Source organism: Lynx rufus, unplaced genomic scaffold, assembly GCF_022079265.1.
Source record: "Lynx rufus isolate CCGP_SWC_20201006 ecotype Redwood Valley unplaced genomic scaffold, mLynRuf1.p SCAF_1, whole genome shotgun sequence".
NCBI lineage: Eukaryota > Metazoa > Chordata > Mammalia > Carnivora > Felidae > Lynx > Lynx rufus.
This window is the reverse complement of record NW_025814823.1, coordinates 123,625,527-123,644,132: the sequence shown is the minus strand read 5'-3', so window position 1 is coordinate 123,644,132 and position 18,606 is coordinate 123,625,527. Positions and strand designations below refer to the sequence as shown.

The 18,606-nt window shown below is 39.2% G+C and overlaps 2 protein-coding genes and 1 pseudogene across 5 annotated transcripts in view; 1 reads left to right on the top strand and 2 right to left on the bottom strand.

Moving 5' to 3' along the window:
* Positions 1 to 1,431: 1,431 nt before the first annotated feature.
* Positions 1,432 to 18,606, top strand: part of CDC20B (cell division cycle 20B) — a 47,377-nt gene continuing 30,202 nt past the window's right edge. The window contains exons 1-2 of the mRNA XM_047102982.1: positions 1,432 to 1,563; positions 1,745 to 1,807. Of these exons, the coding sequence (XP_046958938.1) occupies positions 1,432 to 1,563; positions 1,745 to 1,807 (195 nt within the window). The remainder of the gene's footprint in view (positions 1,564 to 1,744; positions 1,808 to 18,606) is intronic.
* Positions 8,868 to 13,512, bottom strand: GPX8 (glutathione peroxidase 8 (putative)). 4 transcript variants are annotated; one of them, XM_047103028.1, is made up of 3 exons: positions 13,309 to 13,512; positions 12,469 to 12,730; positions 8,868 to 9,031 (listed from the first exon to the last, which is right to left on the bottom strand). In XM_047103028.1, exons 1-3 carry the CDS (start codon positions 13,510 to 13,512, stop codon positions 8,868 to 8,870), a joined length of 630 nt encoding a protein of 209 aa, XP_046958984.1. The 4 variants fall into 4 exon arrangements, with proteins under 4 accessions (XP_046958984.1, XP_046959026.1, XP_046959092.1 ...); XM_047103070.1 differs by having other exon boundaries at positions 13,462 to 13,512; XM_047103136.1 differs by having other exon boundaries at positions 12,469 to 12,604; positions 13,462 to 13,512.
* LOC124529390 (60S ribosomal protein L28-like) lies at positions 15,754 to 16,153 on the bottom strand (annotated as a pseudogene).

Genomic DNA, 18,606 nt, shown 5'->3' with positions numbered 1-18,606 from the left:
ATTTCAATCCATTTGGCTATCAAGCATTTTGATAAGACTCATGTGATTATGTTACCCTGTGCAGCATTTCCCCTAACCTTTATTACTGTAGATGGAAAACTGGTCCCAAGATTGGGTCTCAGCCTTGATGTCAATTTTTCTTGCTTTCAGTAAGAAGGAAAACAGGAGAGTAACTTTAGAGTTTTTGTTGTTGTTGTTTTGTTTATAAATCACTTTCTACAACAATTGTTCCTCCCCCTCACCCTGAGTATCTGATATGTATGAATCCCTTCCCTGGTAAAATGCACAAACCCACATGCTGCATGAGAGCACAAGCAGTCCCATGTCAAACGGGGGGGGGAGAGGTAGGGAGGCGGTTATGGGGAGGAAAACGCTGGCTGTCAGAAGCTTCCCAGACACGGTTTTCCCTCCTGCCATATGGCACAGCCAGCCTCTCTTGGCAGCTCAGGTGGGGCCGCTAAGGCTGTACAGCCCATCTGGCTCCTTGTCATTTCCATCTAACCCCCTCCCTTAACCCCCAATATCATCCTCTCCTTTATTACTTAGCCCCCAGTCTGCTCAGCTTTCTTGCTGGCTCTTCACTCCTCATGAGGTGCTCCTTGTCACCAGCTTTCACCAACTCTTTCACCTCGCTCACCAACTCTTGTTTGGGAAGATAGCGCAGAAGCTCAAGTGAGAGAACCTGCCCACTTCCAAATGGCTGCAGCAGAGAAGCACTTATTGAGTGCATATGTCAATGCTCTCCCTTCTCATCAGCACAGAACTCTTGCCACGTTTCCCTGCCTATCTGAAAGTGGAACACGAGCTGATGAACACGTTGGGGGGATACGTCTAATATCTATGGGTTACACAAACGGTCACCATTACCAACGGAGAGAAAGTCCCGTTGTAACAAAACTTCCTCCCCACCCCTCCCAACCCCCCCGCAAATGGAAAGAGCGTGAACTCACAGAACCCGCTTCTTCGCCCGCCAACCCCCTCATCTCCTGCTGGCGTGACAGCCCTCGGCGCCGGGCCCAGCTCAGGCCCGCCAAGGCTCGCGGCAAAGCTTGGCGCTCCAGTGCGCGCCTCCGCGGACAAAGAGCAAGCGGCGGCGAGGCAGGGCTGGAAGGTGGAGGCGGGCCGAGGGGCGCGCCGGGGGGAATCCCTCCCGACCTCTGACGTCACCAAAGCGCTGGCCAATGAGAAGCGGGAGAGGGGGATTCCCGCTCCGGCTGCCGCCCCGCCAGCTTTTTAAACAGTACCCTGGGGAATACTCTCTGCGAGCCGTGGGAGGAATGGGGGAAATGGAGGTTAAGAGCGAAAAATGATGGTCCTGGGGGATGAGAGTAGAGGTTTGACGATTAGGCGTCAAGGCTGGCTTAGACCGGGGGGAAGACCAGAGCCGATCGAGGTGAGGCCGAACACCCGGCAGGGGAAAATCCTCCTGAGATGGAGTGGAAACTGGAGCGCACCGCCCCGCGGAGGGTCCGGACGGAAGAAGAGATGCTGTGGGTGAGTAACGTCCTTTTGTTTCCCAGCCCCGACTCCCTGAAGGGGACTCTGCCCGCTGAGGACCTACAGGTAGGACAAACTCTAAACCCTGATCCTTCCTTCATTTTGCGATGTGTAATTTAGTTGTGTTCTAGAGGTGCCTGGCTGGTAGAGAAAATGAGTAAATGGGGTTGGACAAGCTGAGGATCTAGAAACATTCCGCGCCTAACATTATGATTTTTCTCTTCATATGTTATATATATTTTCCAAGGAGAACGTCATGCGGGTGCTCGCCAAAGACATGAAGCAAAAGAGAAGTCAAGGTTCTCCCAAGGTAAGTGTCTAGTGCTTACTGTGGTTCTCTTAATTCTGATTTTGAACAAACTAATTCTTCCTAAAGAAGGTACTTGTTGGAAGTACGGCCTGGTCTAAGAATATGAAAATTTAAAAAATCAGTCTCCTAAAATATCACTAACTGCAGAGTCTAATTATACACCCTCCCCCCACATTTCTATAAGAAACTGAAGATCCCTGACAAGAGGAATTGTTTGTATATCCATGGGGCTTTCTAGTTTTTGGCTCAACAGAAAAGGATGAAGCTTGGATGTAGGCAGCGCATTGCTAGCTGGCTGTTACTGTTTCATTTTAACAGTTGCGAATTGTACTTTCCTCTGTTGCGTTTAAAAGCTTGCCCCCCAAAGAAATGGAAATGGTGCCATCTTGTGGATAATCGGGAGAAGTGGCCTAATCCAAGGTCGATCTTCACGTTAAAATTGATCCGATGTATTACTTTTTCTCCTTCAAAGTCTGAAGCCAAGGCCTGTAGCTTCTCTCTTAATCAGTGTAAGAATAAAACAAATATAAATGAGTTTTTCTTATTTTTACTACATAAACATCCCTCATATGCTTTAAATCTCTCATAATCACCATTCACCTTGCTTCTCTCTACACAAAATTGTTCTTATTCCTTTAAACTTTACTCATAGATTCTAGTTTCAAACCCATTAACATTTTTACAGATTTTTCTTAATCTTTTAAAAATCTTGCAATATTTAAGTGGTGACACAGTAAATCAAACACATAACAGCCCTTTCAGAATGCAATGGCTAATGTTATTTATAATGGGGGACAAAATAATGACAACTTAAGTCCCTAAATACTTTAATAGTGATTTTTTTCCTTCCAAAATAGCTACAGTTTTCTTTTACACCAAAATTATGCACTTCCATGACTCCTAAATATTTTCCTGCCTAATACAGACAATTGGTCTTTTGCTCAGTAAAGAGAAAATATTTCTCAGTAAAGAGAAATAATTGGAAAAGCTACAGTTAAGTATAACTTTGTTAATTCACTTGTACTGCAAAACCGTATTTTGATATCCAAGCATTTACTGTGGAACAGCTAAGTGCAAGTATTCTGAAAGTTTGTCTTTTTAAATTTTTGCTGAGATTGGGGCGCCTGGGTGGCTCAGTCGGTTGAGCGACCGACTTCGGCTCAGGTCATGATCTCACGGTCCGTGAGTTCGAGTCCTGCGTCGGGCTCTGTGCTGACAAGCTCAGAGCCTGGAGCCTGCTTCGGATTCTGTGTCTCCCTCTCTCTCTGCCCCTCCCCTGCTCATGTTCTGTCTCTCTCTGTCTCAGAAATAAATAAACATTTAAAAAATATATATATATTTAAATTTTTGCTGAGATTTAAAAATAGTATTTTTCTTTTTTTATAATAATTTTGGAGTAACAAGTTTTATTTATGAGTTTTCTTTTCTGTGACTATTAAGATTACAGTTCGGCTACTGTGTTTCATATTGCATACAGTAGCTTCGGTGACTTCATGGGCCATGAAAAGCAGCAGTAACCTGAGTCAGGTAGGCAGTGTATTGTTAGCTGGCTGCTTTGGGTCAATGTGGCAGCCACAACTACCCTGCCACTTGCTTCTGGATAAATTCTTCTTGCTAACAAGCTGCACTGGTTTCCTGTGTGTGATGGGTTGGCAGTGTATTGTTAGCTGGTTGAAGATGTGAATGGCATCAGCTAACATGCAACTGCTATCTTATTGCATATACAATGAACATCAGAGTATAATTGATTCTGTAATTAGTGTGTGTGTTTGGTGCATATGTATACTTTTTGCTATGAACCAGGGCACTGGTAACCATAATACTTGTAATTGCTCTTCAGTCACTCAATTATAACACCATAGACAGTGTTACAAATGGTGAAGAAATCAATACAATTAATTTTTTTTTTAATTTTTAAATATCTATTTATTTTTGAGAGAGAGACAGAATGCGAGTGTGGGAGGGACAGAGACGGAGGGAGACACAGAATCCGAAGCAGTCTCTAGGCTCTGAGCCGTCAGTACGGAGCTTGACATGGGGCTCAAACCCACGAACTGTGAGATTATGACTTGAGCTGAAGTCGGATGCTCAACTGACTGAGCCACCCAGGCGCCCCCAATATAATTAATTCTTAAAATTTTTTTCCAGGTAATATTTTTGGAGTCCTGGGTACACAGTATGAAAGTATTTGTGAAATTATGTTTTTTAATATTTATTTTTAATATAAAATTTAGAATACAATGACAATTTGAAATGGAAAGCCTAAACTCTTTCCCCCAGTTTTCAACTAAGTCTATAGTATTCTTTCTAGATAATCAGCTTCTTAATATGCCATTAGGCAGATCTCTGTAACCATGTGTATGTACCAGCTGAAGAGAGAATTGAGAGGTAACTTTGAAGATGAATCAATCAACTTAAACATTTTCACTTGAAATATCAAGAAAAGTGGAAATTTTGGGGTGTGGTTGGGGGATGTGGTTGAATTGTTTGCAGGATTTGCCTGAATTTTTCACTTCATTTTCTGTCAAGTCACAGACTCATAAAATACTTGAGCATGATATTTAGCTTGTGAAGTGGGAAGAACTGTATCATATGCTTTTAAATATTTTCTGATTCCTGTGGAGGCCATTTTGACCCATGCAACAGTGTTCAGGAACTTACTGGGTCCCAGATAAACAGTGACATCAGTGTCCTCATGTGGGCATTTGCAGCAAGTTCGTGAAGCTGACTTTAGGTGGTCTGGTCAATTAGTTATATTCTAAGTGAGATGTGAGAAATATATTACAGTCCACTGTAGTGAATTACAAATTACTGATTTAACAATTTTTATTCTTATTTAAGTTTAAACATTTCAACCATGGGAGATTTATACCTATAATTTGATTCTTTATGCATTTTGCTACTTTCATATCCTCTTTTCATTGTTGCCCATTTCATTTTCAGCATTTTTCTGTGTGTGTTTAAGGATCCCTCCTGTGTAAATACTGTTTTCATCATTTTTCTTACAAGGCTAAATTTCAACATGTTATTTTTTATGGAAAGCCACTGACTTGTTGATAAAAATAAAACCTACTTAATTTAGAAGGCTTGGCCTTTGTGTTTTAATTTTTTTACACTAAAGAATGAGACATAAAATGCAAACATTTATACTCAATAAACAATACATATTTAAAGCTGTTCTTCACTTCCATATTCAGGAGATGATGAGAAAGAGAGAGAGAATGGAATGCATGAAAGATGAATTAAGGAGATCAGTGGGTAAGGAGGAAAATGAATACATATATTCAAATGAAGAATGTCTCCATAGGAGTCAGAGGGAAAGACAGGGACCCACAACTGGGACATCAAAGCCACTCTATTCCTTTCCTCCAAAAAGAGAATGCTTCAGTCTGCAAGGTATGGCCTTACCAGTTCAGCGAGAGGAAGGAAGAGTGGGGAGGAGTGTGGTATGTTAGTTTCTAGGCAGGACAGTTATTAGAATTTTATTATTCCGTGGGAAAGATGAAATCAAGGTGAGGAATACACATGGATAAAGTGTTCACGTTATAGCCACGCCCAAACATCCTTTTTTTTTCAAAGAAACACTATGAATGAATGTAATGTTTTGTACAGGGACCAACCAAGACTTCTTAGCTTCTGCAAGGTAGTCTTGAAAGAGAGTTAATATGTTGAAAATATAGAGAAATACAGGTTTTGTTTTTCTTCTTAGGCTTTGTCTACAATTTTTTTTTTTTACAGTAGTATTTTCCTACCTGAGACTACCTGCAGACAGTCCAGTGAAATCATTAGATTTTACTGTGATTGTATAGCATATTGTTAGCAGCTTTTCATATTTCAGGGACTATAGTTCCACATTTTCACATAAGCCACCAAAACAGTATATTTATAAAAATAAATAATATATAATATGTTTTTGTTCTAGATTGAGCTCTTTGGAGATCCTTATGATAACCTAATCAAGTCTGATTTTTACAAGTTTTTGTGTTCTGGATCCAACATAAAGTGGTTTGTGCGAACCGAGTGTTAAATTTTCAGAAATCTGGCATCCAGTTATTAAAGCATTGATAGATGGAAGTTGGCCATGTGGGAGCATTTATACCATGGAAATTGGCAAATGCTGCAAACTGGAACCCCTCCTCCAGAGAGGTGGTTGTTACTTCCCAGCCACCACTGTGTGCAGGCTATATATACTGCAATCATTAGGAATTATATATAGGCATATATATACATTATTAAGATTATACTAATTATTAAGCATTTTTGAAAATGAAGTATGAGTTTCATGGTATATTTCAGGAAAATTCCTATTTATTCCAATCTCCCAGCACCACGGCTATGTCTGCTATGAGATGAAGATCAGGAGTTAGAAGGAAGTACTCCTTTCCACCTTCCAAATACACCAAAACAAACTTCAAGCCAACGAACTACTGACCACAATGAAATGAATTTGATTTTGTCCCTTTGTCCACGAGTACCTTTTTACATGATGCCAGCTATTTTTCTGTTATACTGTTCAATTTAGACAGTAGCAGTCTATGTCCAAGGCTCTTTGATGCCGAGACAGGGAAGAGAGGCTCAATTCAAGAAAGATGCAATTTTTTCTCTTTACGTATATGTACCTGGTGGAATTCATATAAGACACTGGAGTTATGGGTTGAGCAGTACATCAGCAAATAGCTTCACACCCTCTTTAGTACACAGAGGCTAATTGTTACAGAACCTGAATGGACACCTACTTGCCACACTTTCTTTTTTTTTTTAAATTTTTTTTTCAACGTTTTTTATTTATTTTTGGGACAGAGAGAGACAGAGCATGAACGGGGGAGGGGCAGAGAGAGAGGGAGACACAGAATCGGAAACAGGCTCCAGGCTCCGAGCCATCAGCCCAGAGCCTGACGCGGGGCTCGAACTCACGGACCGCGAGATCGTGACCTGGCTGAAGTCGGACGCTTAACCGACTGCGCCACCCAGGCGCCCCTACTTGCCACACTTTCAAATCCCCACCTGCCTTCCCTGCATAACCAAAGGGGAAGGGGAGAGAACCAAGCACTGACTATAGTAGAGACTGTAGGTTGAATAAACACACAGGATTGGAGATATTTAAGTGAAAACCCCCTTTATATGGCTTTGGAGAGAATTAGTGACTTTCGGCAGGATGGACACCTGAACTGCATTCACTGGGACAGTCCTGGTCATTCCCCACCACAGCAGCAGTCTTGTGGCACTTGTAAATGGGGTGTATGGCAAGAATGCTCTGAGAACAATACTTGGAAAGTTTGCCCTTAACAAAATTTTGCTTAGAGGCTCAGAATTCAAACTGCTTAGGCTCAGAATTCAAATTGCTTCTATGTTCTTGGGACAAAATTGCAAAGGACACATAGGCTTGTTAGGTGGCTTTTATTTCTTCAAAAATAATTTAGATTACTGATTCCAGTCCTGATCATGTAAGACACCTTGTCAAGCACGATCATTGACTTGGAAGGTTGGAAGGGACTCTTTGTTCAGTCTGACCTCCCTAAGTTTATGGGTGAGGAAATCTGAAAGTAGTCCTGTGATTTGCCCAACATCATACAGCTGGTGAAGGGTACAAGCAGGTTTGCTGACACACTAACCTGGCATTCTTGAGGCTATCCTTGTGAATCTTCTGGACCTCTAAGAGAAACTGTGCCTCCCCCCCAGCCCCCAAATATCTTACTAAATACAATCAGAGCTGTGTGGCTGGATATATGCTTTAAAGCAGAAGGTGTTCCAGGAAATATTTTTGGTTTCTCCAAGGACTTTAAACACTTGCAAAGAACTATATGCTGAGGTGGCATTACTGATGTCACCATAAAAAAATCTTTACTTTCATTAATCAGGACAGTATATGGGGGCCAGCTCACAGCTATTTAGATTGGGTCTTCCTTCTTGGCCAAATTTTACATAACTGCCTTTTTACTTTTTTTTTTCTTTAGCCCTAGTCTTCCTATTCATTTCATGAAATGAATATATATTTAGTGGGGCAATAATTAGCCTTCATCAACTTGGCAAGTTGCTTTATCAGCCAATAATGAGAAGATGGACAGAATATAAAGGTTATGAGAGAGGAGAAAAAGCATGTTGTGACTCTGTCAAAAGGTTTAGTGATTGCTGATGCTTAAGACTGGTGTAATTAGTCCCTCCCTTTTTTACCTTCAGACCTTTGACTATTTAGAGTTGATTCTTACTATTTTAGCCATCAGAACGATGCAGCACTGAATTCTTTCCAAAAGGTTAATCTAATCTGAATAAATTAGCAACCAGTATTAATATATAAAGAATTGAGCTAAATAATCATATACTCATAGCCTTTTTCTTACTCCTTGGATTTTTACTCAGCAATTAATATTCTATTTATAAAATTTGAGTTTCTTCTGGAAAATAATAGAGAAATATTGACAATGATGAAGGTTTTTCAAATGTTAGGATAGTGTCATTTATAAATGACTATTTGGGCAGATACAGTAAAACATACTATGAACCTGTACTTAAAAAAAAAAAACAGAAAAAAAAAAAACAACTAAAGAAACAAAATTCCTGTGCCTGAAACAAAAGTACATAATGATTTGAATCTCTCTATATATTTAACATTTTTTCAGTGTTTATTTTTTATTTTATTACATAAAAATAGCCATTTACAGTTAGTTAATCCAGAAAATTCAGTCACACACAGTGTCTTGAATTCAAACAGAGGTCTAGTGGATTGGCATTTCCATTAAGTACAATCCTGAAAAATGTCAAGTCGAACAACAGGATATTGAAGCACAGTGATGACTGTATTTTGAATTATTTAGTGTGATCTGATGAAATACTTAGTATATTTCATTTTGATTCTTTAGATACTCTTTATTTTTGTTTTCGGTAACATCTCTGTCCTGGGGGCATTATTCATTACCACTTACTGGCAAGGTATCATAAAAACAAACAAAAAATCCGTCAGTGCCGTATTTAATTGTCAGAGTATTTAAAATGAGACCAAACCCCCCCTCCCCTTGACATTTCTCTATTCCGACTACTGCATTTGAATGACTCACTGGCATTTTCATAGGTCCTCTTTCTTTTTTATGATCATTTGTCTAATCAGAGCTGCTATCTCAGGCCTGATGACTTCAATGGGTTCCTCTGGCCTCCAGGTTTTCACAACTTGACCCTCAGGGTTGACCAGATACTTCCAAAAATTCCACCTTGGTTCTTTCTTTGAAGAATCTAAAGTACCAGAATATATTTTCATAAGCATAATTTTATTTTTTGTCAAGATTTTCATTTCTATTAGTATCTATGTAAGTGATAACTTAAGAATCAAGTTCTAAGATTGTCATAATGTCAAAAGCAAAACAAAACAAAAAATAAAACACCCAAACAAGGCAAAACTCAAGCTCCAAGTAACCATATTTCTGTACATTTGGTGACTTCACTGATGATTCTACTGGTCCGGAATCATGAAACAAAGTGGTTTATTCTGGATTTATTGATCTAAATAACAAAAAAGTTGGGGCGTCTGGGTGGCTCAGTCAGCTAAGTGTCTGACTTCAGCTCAGGTCATGAGCTCACAGTTCATGAGTTCGAACCACACGTCAGGCTTTGTGTTGAGAGCTCAGAGCCTGGAGCCTGCTTCAAACTCTGTGTCTCCCTCTCTCTGCCCCTCCCCTGCTCATGTTCTGTCTGTCTGTCTGTCTGTCTCTCTCTCTCTCTCTGTCTCAAAAATAATACACATTAAGAAAACTAAAAAAAACAGCAACAAAAAATTTACCTTGTCACTAGCTCAAAACTTTCAGTTTCTTAACATTTTTAAAGATAAAATGATACTCTATGGTCCTTGGTAATGGCCTGTACGGAATTCTTTACATATTAAATATACCTATGTTTTTAGTATTGTTACATATTATGTAGAGGAAAACAGAAAGGAATTCTAAATCACATTATTTTTGTTTCTAAGTTTTTATTTTAATTCTAGTTAGTTAACATACAGTATTAAATCATATTGAGAAATTATGTGGTCCTTTTGAACCATCTTAATGTATGTAAGAAATGTAATGTTTTTTCCATTTACATTATCCAGAATTGATGTTCATTATTGACTAACATGTGAAAAAAATATAAACAACTACTTAAAATGTATCTAGTGTCTACTATGTGCCAAGGAATGTATGCTCATTGCTTTAAATGGATCCTTTTGTTGAATCTTTACAGCAACCCTGTGAAATGGGTATTATCATTAACCCCATTTTGCAGATGGAAAAATGGAGTCTTAGATTCGAGGTCTTGTGGCTAATGAGCGGTAGAGCCAGCCCTGATATCTAGACCTTCTACTCTATACTTCCCACTCCTACTTCCTACTCCAAGCAGATTTTAGGAGGAAGATGACAAATTCATTTTTTTACAGGAGGGGATTCAGGTGTATGTGGGACATTCTGTCAGAGGAGGCAGGTGAATATAAGGTGTTGGGGCTTAGGAGAGAGAGCTCAGTCAGGGAAAGGGGATAGAATAAGAAGAGCTCCAGTGGGCCGTGGCACAATCCTGAGAATCAGCACAGTTAAGGGTGGATGGAAAAGAGGAACCTGAAAAGAAGAAAGAGAAGGGCCCAGAGTGGCAGTCACTGGTACCTGCTAGGTTCAAGAGATTCATGGAGCAAGAAGCCAGACACAGTCATTTAAGAAGGTAAAATTGAGACGGGGAGGCAGAAATTGTAAGTATTAACTATTCTTTCAGAAATAGCGATGAAATTGGTAGAAGGAACACACTGTCTAGAGTTTTGAAGGTGTGGAATGCTTTGCTTTGGGCTGGGAGAAAGAAGCAGTGAGGGAGCATAGGTTAAAATTAAGAAATAAAAATAAAAAGTAGCCTGATTACTTATATGTGTTTTACTTGGAGTACTGTGCCAAGCATTTCAATTTATTTCATTTTTAGAGAAAAATATTTTTGACTAGAGCAAACATCAAGGACTCCATGTGAGCATCCTATTATTACATGAAAGCCATCTTAACATCATTTTGCAAAATTGCTCTTTTCTATAATGGAAAATGTGTCTCTAAAGATAATGCCCTCCAGGGCAGAGCTCTGTCTACCTGACGTAAACATCTTTGCGAGTTAGGAAAAGGCACTCTTCCAGGCCGGTAGAGTCCCCCAGCACATGCCTTGCTATGGCTGAGCTTCAGCCCGCATTTGCCTCCCCGCCCAGATGCCCTGTTTAGTGACACCTGCACACATGTGCACTGTGATCACATGATCAGTTACTGTCAATTTTGGCTAGTTTTAAAAAACTTATTTCCATTTGGCTGTGATCTCATAGTCTTCATCTCTGGAGCTTCATCTAACTTCATTGAAACCTTAAACCACTTACTTTTTTGATTACACAAGGGGAGGTGGAACATTATGTTGATTTTCCCCAGAAATTTAATGTTTTAAAAAGATTCTGATTTCACACTTAAATTTTGTAGAACATCATTAAGTGGCTTACTAGACTGGAAGCTTGATTGCCTGACTGAGGTCACTGTTTTATCAAAACTCAAATTATCTGCAGTGAGAATAGGGACTGAGGGTATCATCTGTCTGATGAGTCAGATGAGAGGACATAAGTCAGGTGAGAGGACATTAACTGAATGTCCTTTGTTTTTTATCTATTATGATTTAAAAAATTTTTTTAAATCTTTATTCATTTTTGAGAGAGAGAGACAGAGCATGAAGGGGACAGGGGCAGAGAGAGAGGGAGACACAGAATTCAAAGTAGGCTCCAGGCTCTCAGCTGTCAGCACAGAGCCTGAGCTGAAGTTGGATGCTTAGCCTACTGAGCCACCCAGGCGTCCCTGAATGCTCTTTAGAATAGTGTTAGGCACAGTGTAAGAAACTTATAAATACTTTACGTCTATTAACACACTTAATCCTCCAAATTATTTTATATTGATGACCTTATTTTACAAGTGAGGAAGAAGGCACAGAGAAGTTAAGTCATGTACCTGAAGCCACACAGTGAAACTAACAGAGCAGGGACTTGAATCCAGGTAGGTTGCGGCTAAAACCTACTTCCCTAGTCACTATACTTTACTACTGTTATGCTAACTGACCCAGGAAAATCTTTAAACAGATTTCTGTAGCTAGCCTAATTTTAGAGACAACGTAACACTATCGTCCTCAAAAAAAAAAAAAAATTCTTATATTCTGTTTTGAATTATAGCAAAAACAGAGATATTATTCATCCATGAAGACAATATCTCAGACAGGGGAACTTAAAATTAATCACAAAGATATGTCTAATAATGCCCAGCAATATTCATGAGACATGGATAGCGATGGTAATGGGGAGGGACATTTCCCCAAGTGCCAGTTAAATAAGAGAGGAATTAAGGTATTTTGTGAAGATAGCCATGACCACATTTCAGGTAAATTCTTCAGGAAAGTGATCATAAGGAAAAGAATACACCGGAGTCGACTTATTTTGCCTTTCAAGAAGTTAAAACATTGATTTCAGAGAAGCATAACTTCTAGAAAGTCACCAGGGATGAGATTCTGGCTTTCTGATGGTTTTACCAAACTTTCCCACTTAAAGCATGTCACATGAAATAGAAAAAGTACGGTCCTGGTACATTTGTTTTAAAAATGAAAAGCAATTGAAAACATTAACTTGATGAGGCAAAGTAGATATTTACCAACAAGAAATCTGAATGCAGGTTCTGCTTCAGATCCTAGAATCTTAATCTTGTGGAAGATGGGGAATGTCACGCCGTAGTTATTTCTTGCAAAAGATACAACTTCCTTGCTGGGGCGGGGCTCCGATTCTCCAAACTGATTGCACGGAAAAGCCAAGACGCTGAAGTGGAATGGTCCAAACTCTTTGTGCAGTTCCTGCAGTGCTAAGTAATTTCTGTCTGTGAGTTGGCAGTCACTAGCCACGTTTACAACTAGTGAAACCTCCCGGAAAAAGAAAAAAATCCAACCGGAAAGTGAAGCAAATAAAAAGATTTAAAAAAAATATTCTGCAAGTAGTTAAAATCCTAAACCATTTTGAAGCTGATGGTTATTTTATATTTTTAGACATACCCAATTTTGTTGAAAATCATAACCTGGATGCATGAGTTAAGACTCTGAAAAATCACTACCAGTAAAAAAGCATCAGGTACAACAGTTTAAGATAAAAGAAAATATGATCATTGATAAGAGTGCTTTTTAATGTTGCTAGTTTATGGAGGTAGTATTTTTTAATGTCTCCATATTCACATTACTAATTATAAAAATTTCCTAAACAACTTACAGTGTTAATTTAGCATGCCTCTGAAAACAGGATAATCAGCTTTTCAATTAGAAGTACTGTATATATATATACACGATGAGAACTCTGATGGTCAGAGTGATATACTAATTACATTACTTTGAAAACTAAATTATAACTTATGACCCTTTATCAATGAAAAATTGATTCCATTAAAGTAAACAGAGAAATCAACAAGCAGTAAGAAAAAAAACAACAAAAAACAGAAGATACAACTTACTTTGCCTTTAAACTTTTCCAGAGAAACCGTTCTTCCTTTTGCATCTTTCACTTCAAAGGCATAAAAGCTGTTGATTTTAGGTTTTAGGAATTTTAGTTGTAGAAGAAATAACATTACTGTGCATAGAACCATAGACAGTAAAACTGCAAATACCTTTGCTTTTGGCCCCGAACATCTTAAAGGGTAAGCTGTAAGAGGCTCCATTTTGGATGATTCTAGAGGGAAGTCTCAGCAGGCTGGAATTCAAGGAGGAGCTGAAACTTGAAACCAGCTCAGTTTAACGGAAAACCAGGAAGGACAGATGGGATCCTTTCACTGCTAAGGAATAGAAAGACCCTTCTCAGATGGGGAACGGAACGAGACTCCTGGATAAAACAGAGTGCTAAAGAATTTCGATGTATTTATGATGCCTATTGCAATCTTCGCTAGGAAGATCAGGACTGTTTCGAGAGCTCTTTAACATTCTCCTGACAAAATTTTTCACCAGAAGATGGTGCCCTTGTAGGGTGAAAGCTGGGGAGTGAGTGCTCCCAGTAACTGGGTGAATGTAGAGGAGTGGGTTAAATACCATCCAGGAATAGTTCAGAGTGTAGATTAAACGTGCTCTATTAACATGATGTATAACCTGAAGGGGTTTAATATTATGTGTATGGATTAAATTTGCTACACGAGTTCAAGATATTTACAGTGGAAAGGGCAGAAAAATAACTGAAGTGGCTACTTTGACCTCATCTCATTAAGGCAATGCCAGGTGAATATAATAAAAATAAATAGGTTAGATACAATGTGAAGGCTTTAAAAAACCCTCCTCTATCATAAAGCCAACTATAGTCCAGTGTTTTTCAAATTTTTGATCCTGACTCCCAGTAAGAAATGCACTTTATAATTTAACTCAGAAGCATGTAACTGAGAAGTCTGATTAAATGATCCTTCCCCTTTGAACTTTGATACACCTGTGGCAGTTTTAAAACAGCCTGGCTCTGACCCCTGACAATGAAGGATTTCAGGGTTCACCAATGGTCTGCAACCTGTAGATGGAAAAATACTGAACTTGATAATAAATCAGGAATTTAACAATTAAATAAGACAATTCTACCAAGAAGGCAAAAATGAACAAGGAAACCCTCCAAACCCACCTCTACCTCAGTGCATCATCTAGTTGCTTCTTTTTTTTTTTACCTTCACTTTTCCTGTGGCTGTTGCCTCTTACAGGAGGCTTAACTTTACTGTTGAAAATTATAGGGGTAGGTGTGGACAGGAAATGGAGGTAGCTGCATATCCTGAAATCCATGGTTCCTTTAGTCACCTTGGACTCTTCCCCAAGACACACAGCAACTTTCAAATTAAGGTGCCTCAATCTACCTGGTCCTGACTCTTGGTGTCGCTCAGGGGGCTGGTAGCTCTGCCTCCGGAGCCAAACCCACAGCTTAGGCATATAAAACCTGTCAAGAGACTGATAAACCACTTGCTCCCACTCTTGTGGCCTGATAAGAAAGGATACAGTAGAAAAGTATTCTCCTGTAAACCTAATACCCAGTAAACAACAAAAAAGTATACAAAACACGTATCACCTCTTCACTATGATAATTTTACTTTGGTGCTCTCTGGCTGAGTTAATAAGAAAGCCAAACTTCATATGACACCCGGACTTCAATTCTCTGACCTTGCTAAGCCAAGGTTCTTGGACTTAAAAGTGCTGCCATCACCTGGTGCTTGTTAGAGACGCAGCTATTCAAGCCCCACCTCAGATTTCCTGAACCAGAATTGTCCTCCTGACTCAAGCATACATTTAAGTTTGAGAAAATTTAGACCTCAGTCTTTTTTTTTTTTTTTTTTTTTGGTTTTCACAGTAACAAGCCTCTTTGGTTTCCGTTTGTCTAGGCTGTTGAAGGACATGGCTCAGGAACTTGAGTTTTAATGATTAATTAAAAAAAAAAGTTAATTCATAGAACACCTGCTATAATCTGAACCATGTAAACCCAGCCCATGATAACTGCTTTGAGGGAGACGACAGAGGGTTCCCTTGGAGGAGGATGCTGATTGACTGTACCCCAGGCATGGCCCCATAGGGTGATGTTACTTTGATAAAATCATTATGATTCTTTCTAGTTCAGTGTTTTGTAAGTACAGAAACTCCCATCAAGTGATCTACAGCTTGGTCTTTGAGAATATCAAAATTATGCTTACAAGAGGTTCTGTATAAGCCAACATGCCAGTTATTAACCAGAAATAAAAGGCTTGTACAGGCCTGATATTTCATGTTGGATTGTCCCAAAATTTCATGCTATATTAAAAGTACTTTGAAAACTTAAGTTAATCTCTTGTCAAGGCCAAAATCAAAGCCAGTTTGTTAATTTCACGATTATTAAGTTTTTTTTTTGTTTGCTTGTTTTTTTGTTTTAAGTGATTGACATCTTTGTTGCTTTGGAGGTAGGGGGCAGGTATTCAGGAGCTCTTGGTGAGGCAGGCCTGATTCCTCTTCACCATCATAGGCTTCTGGCTGTGCAGGATGGCGCTGGCTCTGCAAATGGCAGCCATGAACAGACCTGGGCGGTCCATGTTCTTGCGGATCCTGTGCCTGATGCTGCTAAGGGTGGCCAGGGCATTCTTGTTGATGTTGGTATGCATGTAGGAGGTGGTAGGTTTTCACTGGTCAGATCTCCGCTTTGTCACCATCACTACATTTTTGCTGTAGGCCTCTGGATCCATGCCTGCAGTCTTGTGGTAAACCAGGCCATTGTAGTGGAAAGAGTTGCAAGCCTGTTGGGCTTGATGCTTTATGTCTGCTTGTCCCTTTTGATCAGGATCAATTCCGCACGACCATCCATTGCAGGTGGGGGGACATAGTGGCAGCTCCTCTCACTAAGGTGACCGGGGACAGCAAGAAATATATATGCTTTTATAACATATATGATTTCATATATGAATGATATATAAATATCCTTATAAGCCCATTAATCAGACATTCAGCACAGCAGTTTGGGCAACTCCCAGCCTGGATGTTTGTGAACATAGATAGATTTTGGCCCTTAGACATTTCTTTTTTTCTTCATTTGTCAGAGTCTTTTTCTGTATATGTTGTGATATCATCATTTCTTATTTTTCTGGGGGATCTGTCATCATTGTTTCCATGTTCTGTCTATACTAAAACCATTCTCAAATTATAATTGTATCAACACTGCAATTTTCAATGCATAGGAGATAGTATGCTAGAAAAACCAACAGCACTCTTTCAGGAGATCAAGGAAGGTTTGTTAAAGGAGGGGAAGAGAATGATGAGTTGAAGGTCAAGGGAACCTACTGGGCCAATAATGGGACAAAGCAGTTGACTCTGTTAATCAAGCACCACAGGCACTGAAGAAGATACAAATAATGTCTGTGATGGAGGCGGCCTCACATGAGCTTGAAATCAGTTTTGGAGAGGAGAAAATACACAAGAAACATTTGGGGAACAAATATAAGGCAGCAAATAACTGAGTGCTAAATAAATGGCTTATGTTTGTAGAAAGCTTTATACTGCCCATGATTTATTTATAAATCAGACACATATATACACATATTAAAAGCAATCACATGTAGTATAAAGCTCTCTACCGGCAAAATGCAATAATGCTTTCAAACAGGAAGAAGTTAGTAATATCCCAATCACAGAACAAGTAAGTAGAACAAGCAAGAAGAGAGTTTAAGACTTTTAACTTTATAACCCAAATTATTTCAACTACATTCAACAATTTCTCTGTAATAGAAATATGTTTACTTAGAAAAAAAATGTGGTGGATGAGATTACTGTAGTACTGTCTCTGGTAAGGGGGTTTTATTCATCAGGAGACATTTAGTTTTATGAGAAATCACTGTTAGGGTCCGAAAAGGAGAGGGAGTGGACCACCACAACAAAACAACTTGGCCATATGTACTGAAGTTGTCTGGAAGGGGTCACAGAGTCTGCAGAGTAACAAGTCAAGATAAGAGATAATAGTGTCTTAATGAAGGCCGCTTGGGTCAGCCTGATAGAAGGGAGGGATAGATGCCAAAAACACTCTGGAGCCCCCAGTGGCAGGCATTGGCAGTGCAGAACAAAGCGACCAATACCTGAAAATAAATGCTCTCCAAGTGTTTGTTTGGTTTGTATTGCCCAATACCAGGATGAGGAGACAATGACTGTGCAAAAATAAGAAGAGGGACATTTTGATCTTCACGATTAATTTGAAATATGATTACGACTCCAAATTTGAAATGTCTTGCTGCCTTGTTGGACTGGCGGTGGTGGGGTTGGTAGGGGAGGGGCTGACATTCAGAGGCTAAGGAAAGGGAATTGGGGTGATATGCCTGAGAGCTGATGGGCCATCTTTGTTAATTTTGTCTCTGCCATAACATTCTAGAGAGACCCTGGCATCATCAGCATGTCTTTCCTTGGAATGTTTAGGTTTCTCTTACCTGCTGAATATTTGTGAGTCAGATAATTTATCACTATATATGTTTGTTCTATTTTCCCAGTTGTTTCATTTGGTTACTTCCTGACTTTATTTTTAAATTCTCTAGGCTCCTTTCTATTTATTTTTTTGGCCCTGGTGCTCTGAATTCCTCCCTCTTTAAGGCCAACACCATGTGAACTCTGAAAAGTAAACAAGCCAAACTGATGTGCTTAAAGTATCCAGTCATTCATTCTTTTCTCCTTTGTCTTATTTTTCTTATCATCCTCTTTCTCTTTATTGATACATAGGCCAGTCATTTAAAACTAAGTAACACGCATTTCCCCACCAAGAGATAGATCCTGGAATAAAGTTTAAAAACAGTGAAGATGAAATATCACATTCTACCACAGCGTTCCCTAAGCTGTAGTCATTTGCATACATGTCCGTGATTTTGCCATCTGTGCCATTTGCTAGTTAACATTTTTGGTTCAAATTGGCTCATTTATTTTACCAAAATACATTTTTTTTTAATAACAGAAAACTTTACGTCCACGTTGAACATTTTAAAACATTTAAAAATGCACATTAAAACACACGAGTATTTAAAAAATGTTCATCTGTACCACTATGAGCCACATGTCCTTGGAGGAGGAACTGACCGAAAACTGTACTACGCATGACTGTGCTGAATTTTGTCATAGGGAGCAATACAAAGTAAATTTTTCTTTGTTTCATAAATTGCCTTCTGTTTCATACTTGAAGATGGTTCCTTATGGGTGTTCTTTCCTATAGACTAAATACCCCAGAACCCCTCACTCCATTCATGTGTTGCTCTATTGCTGTGTTCCCTGACCTTGTATCATTGCAGTCCTTTCCTCTACATGAA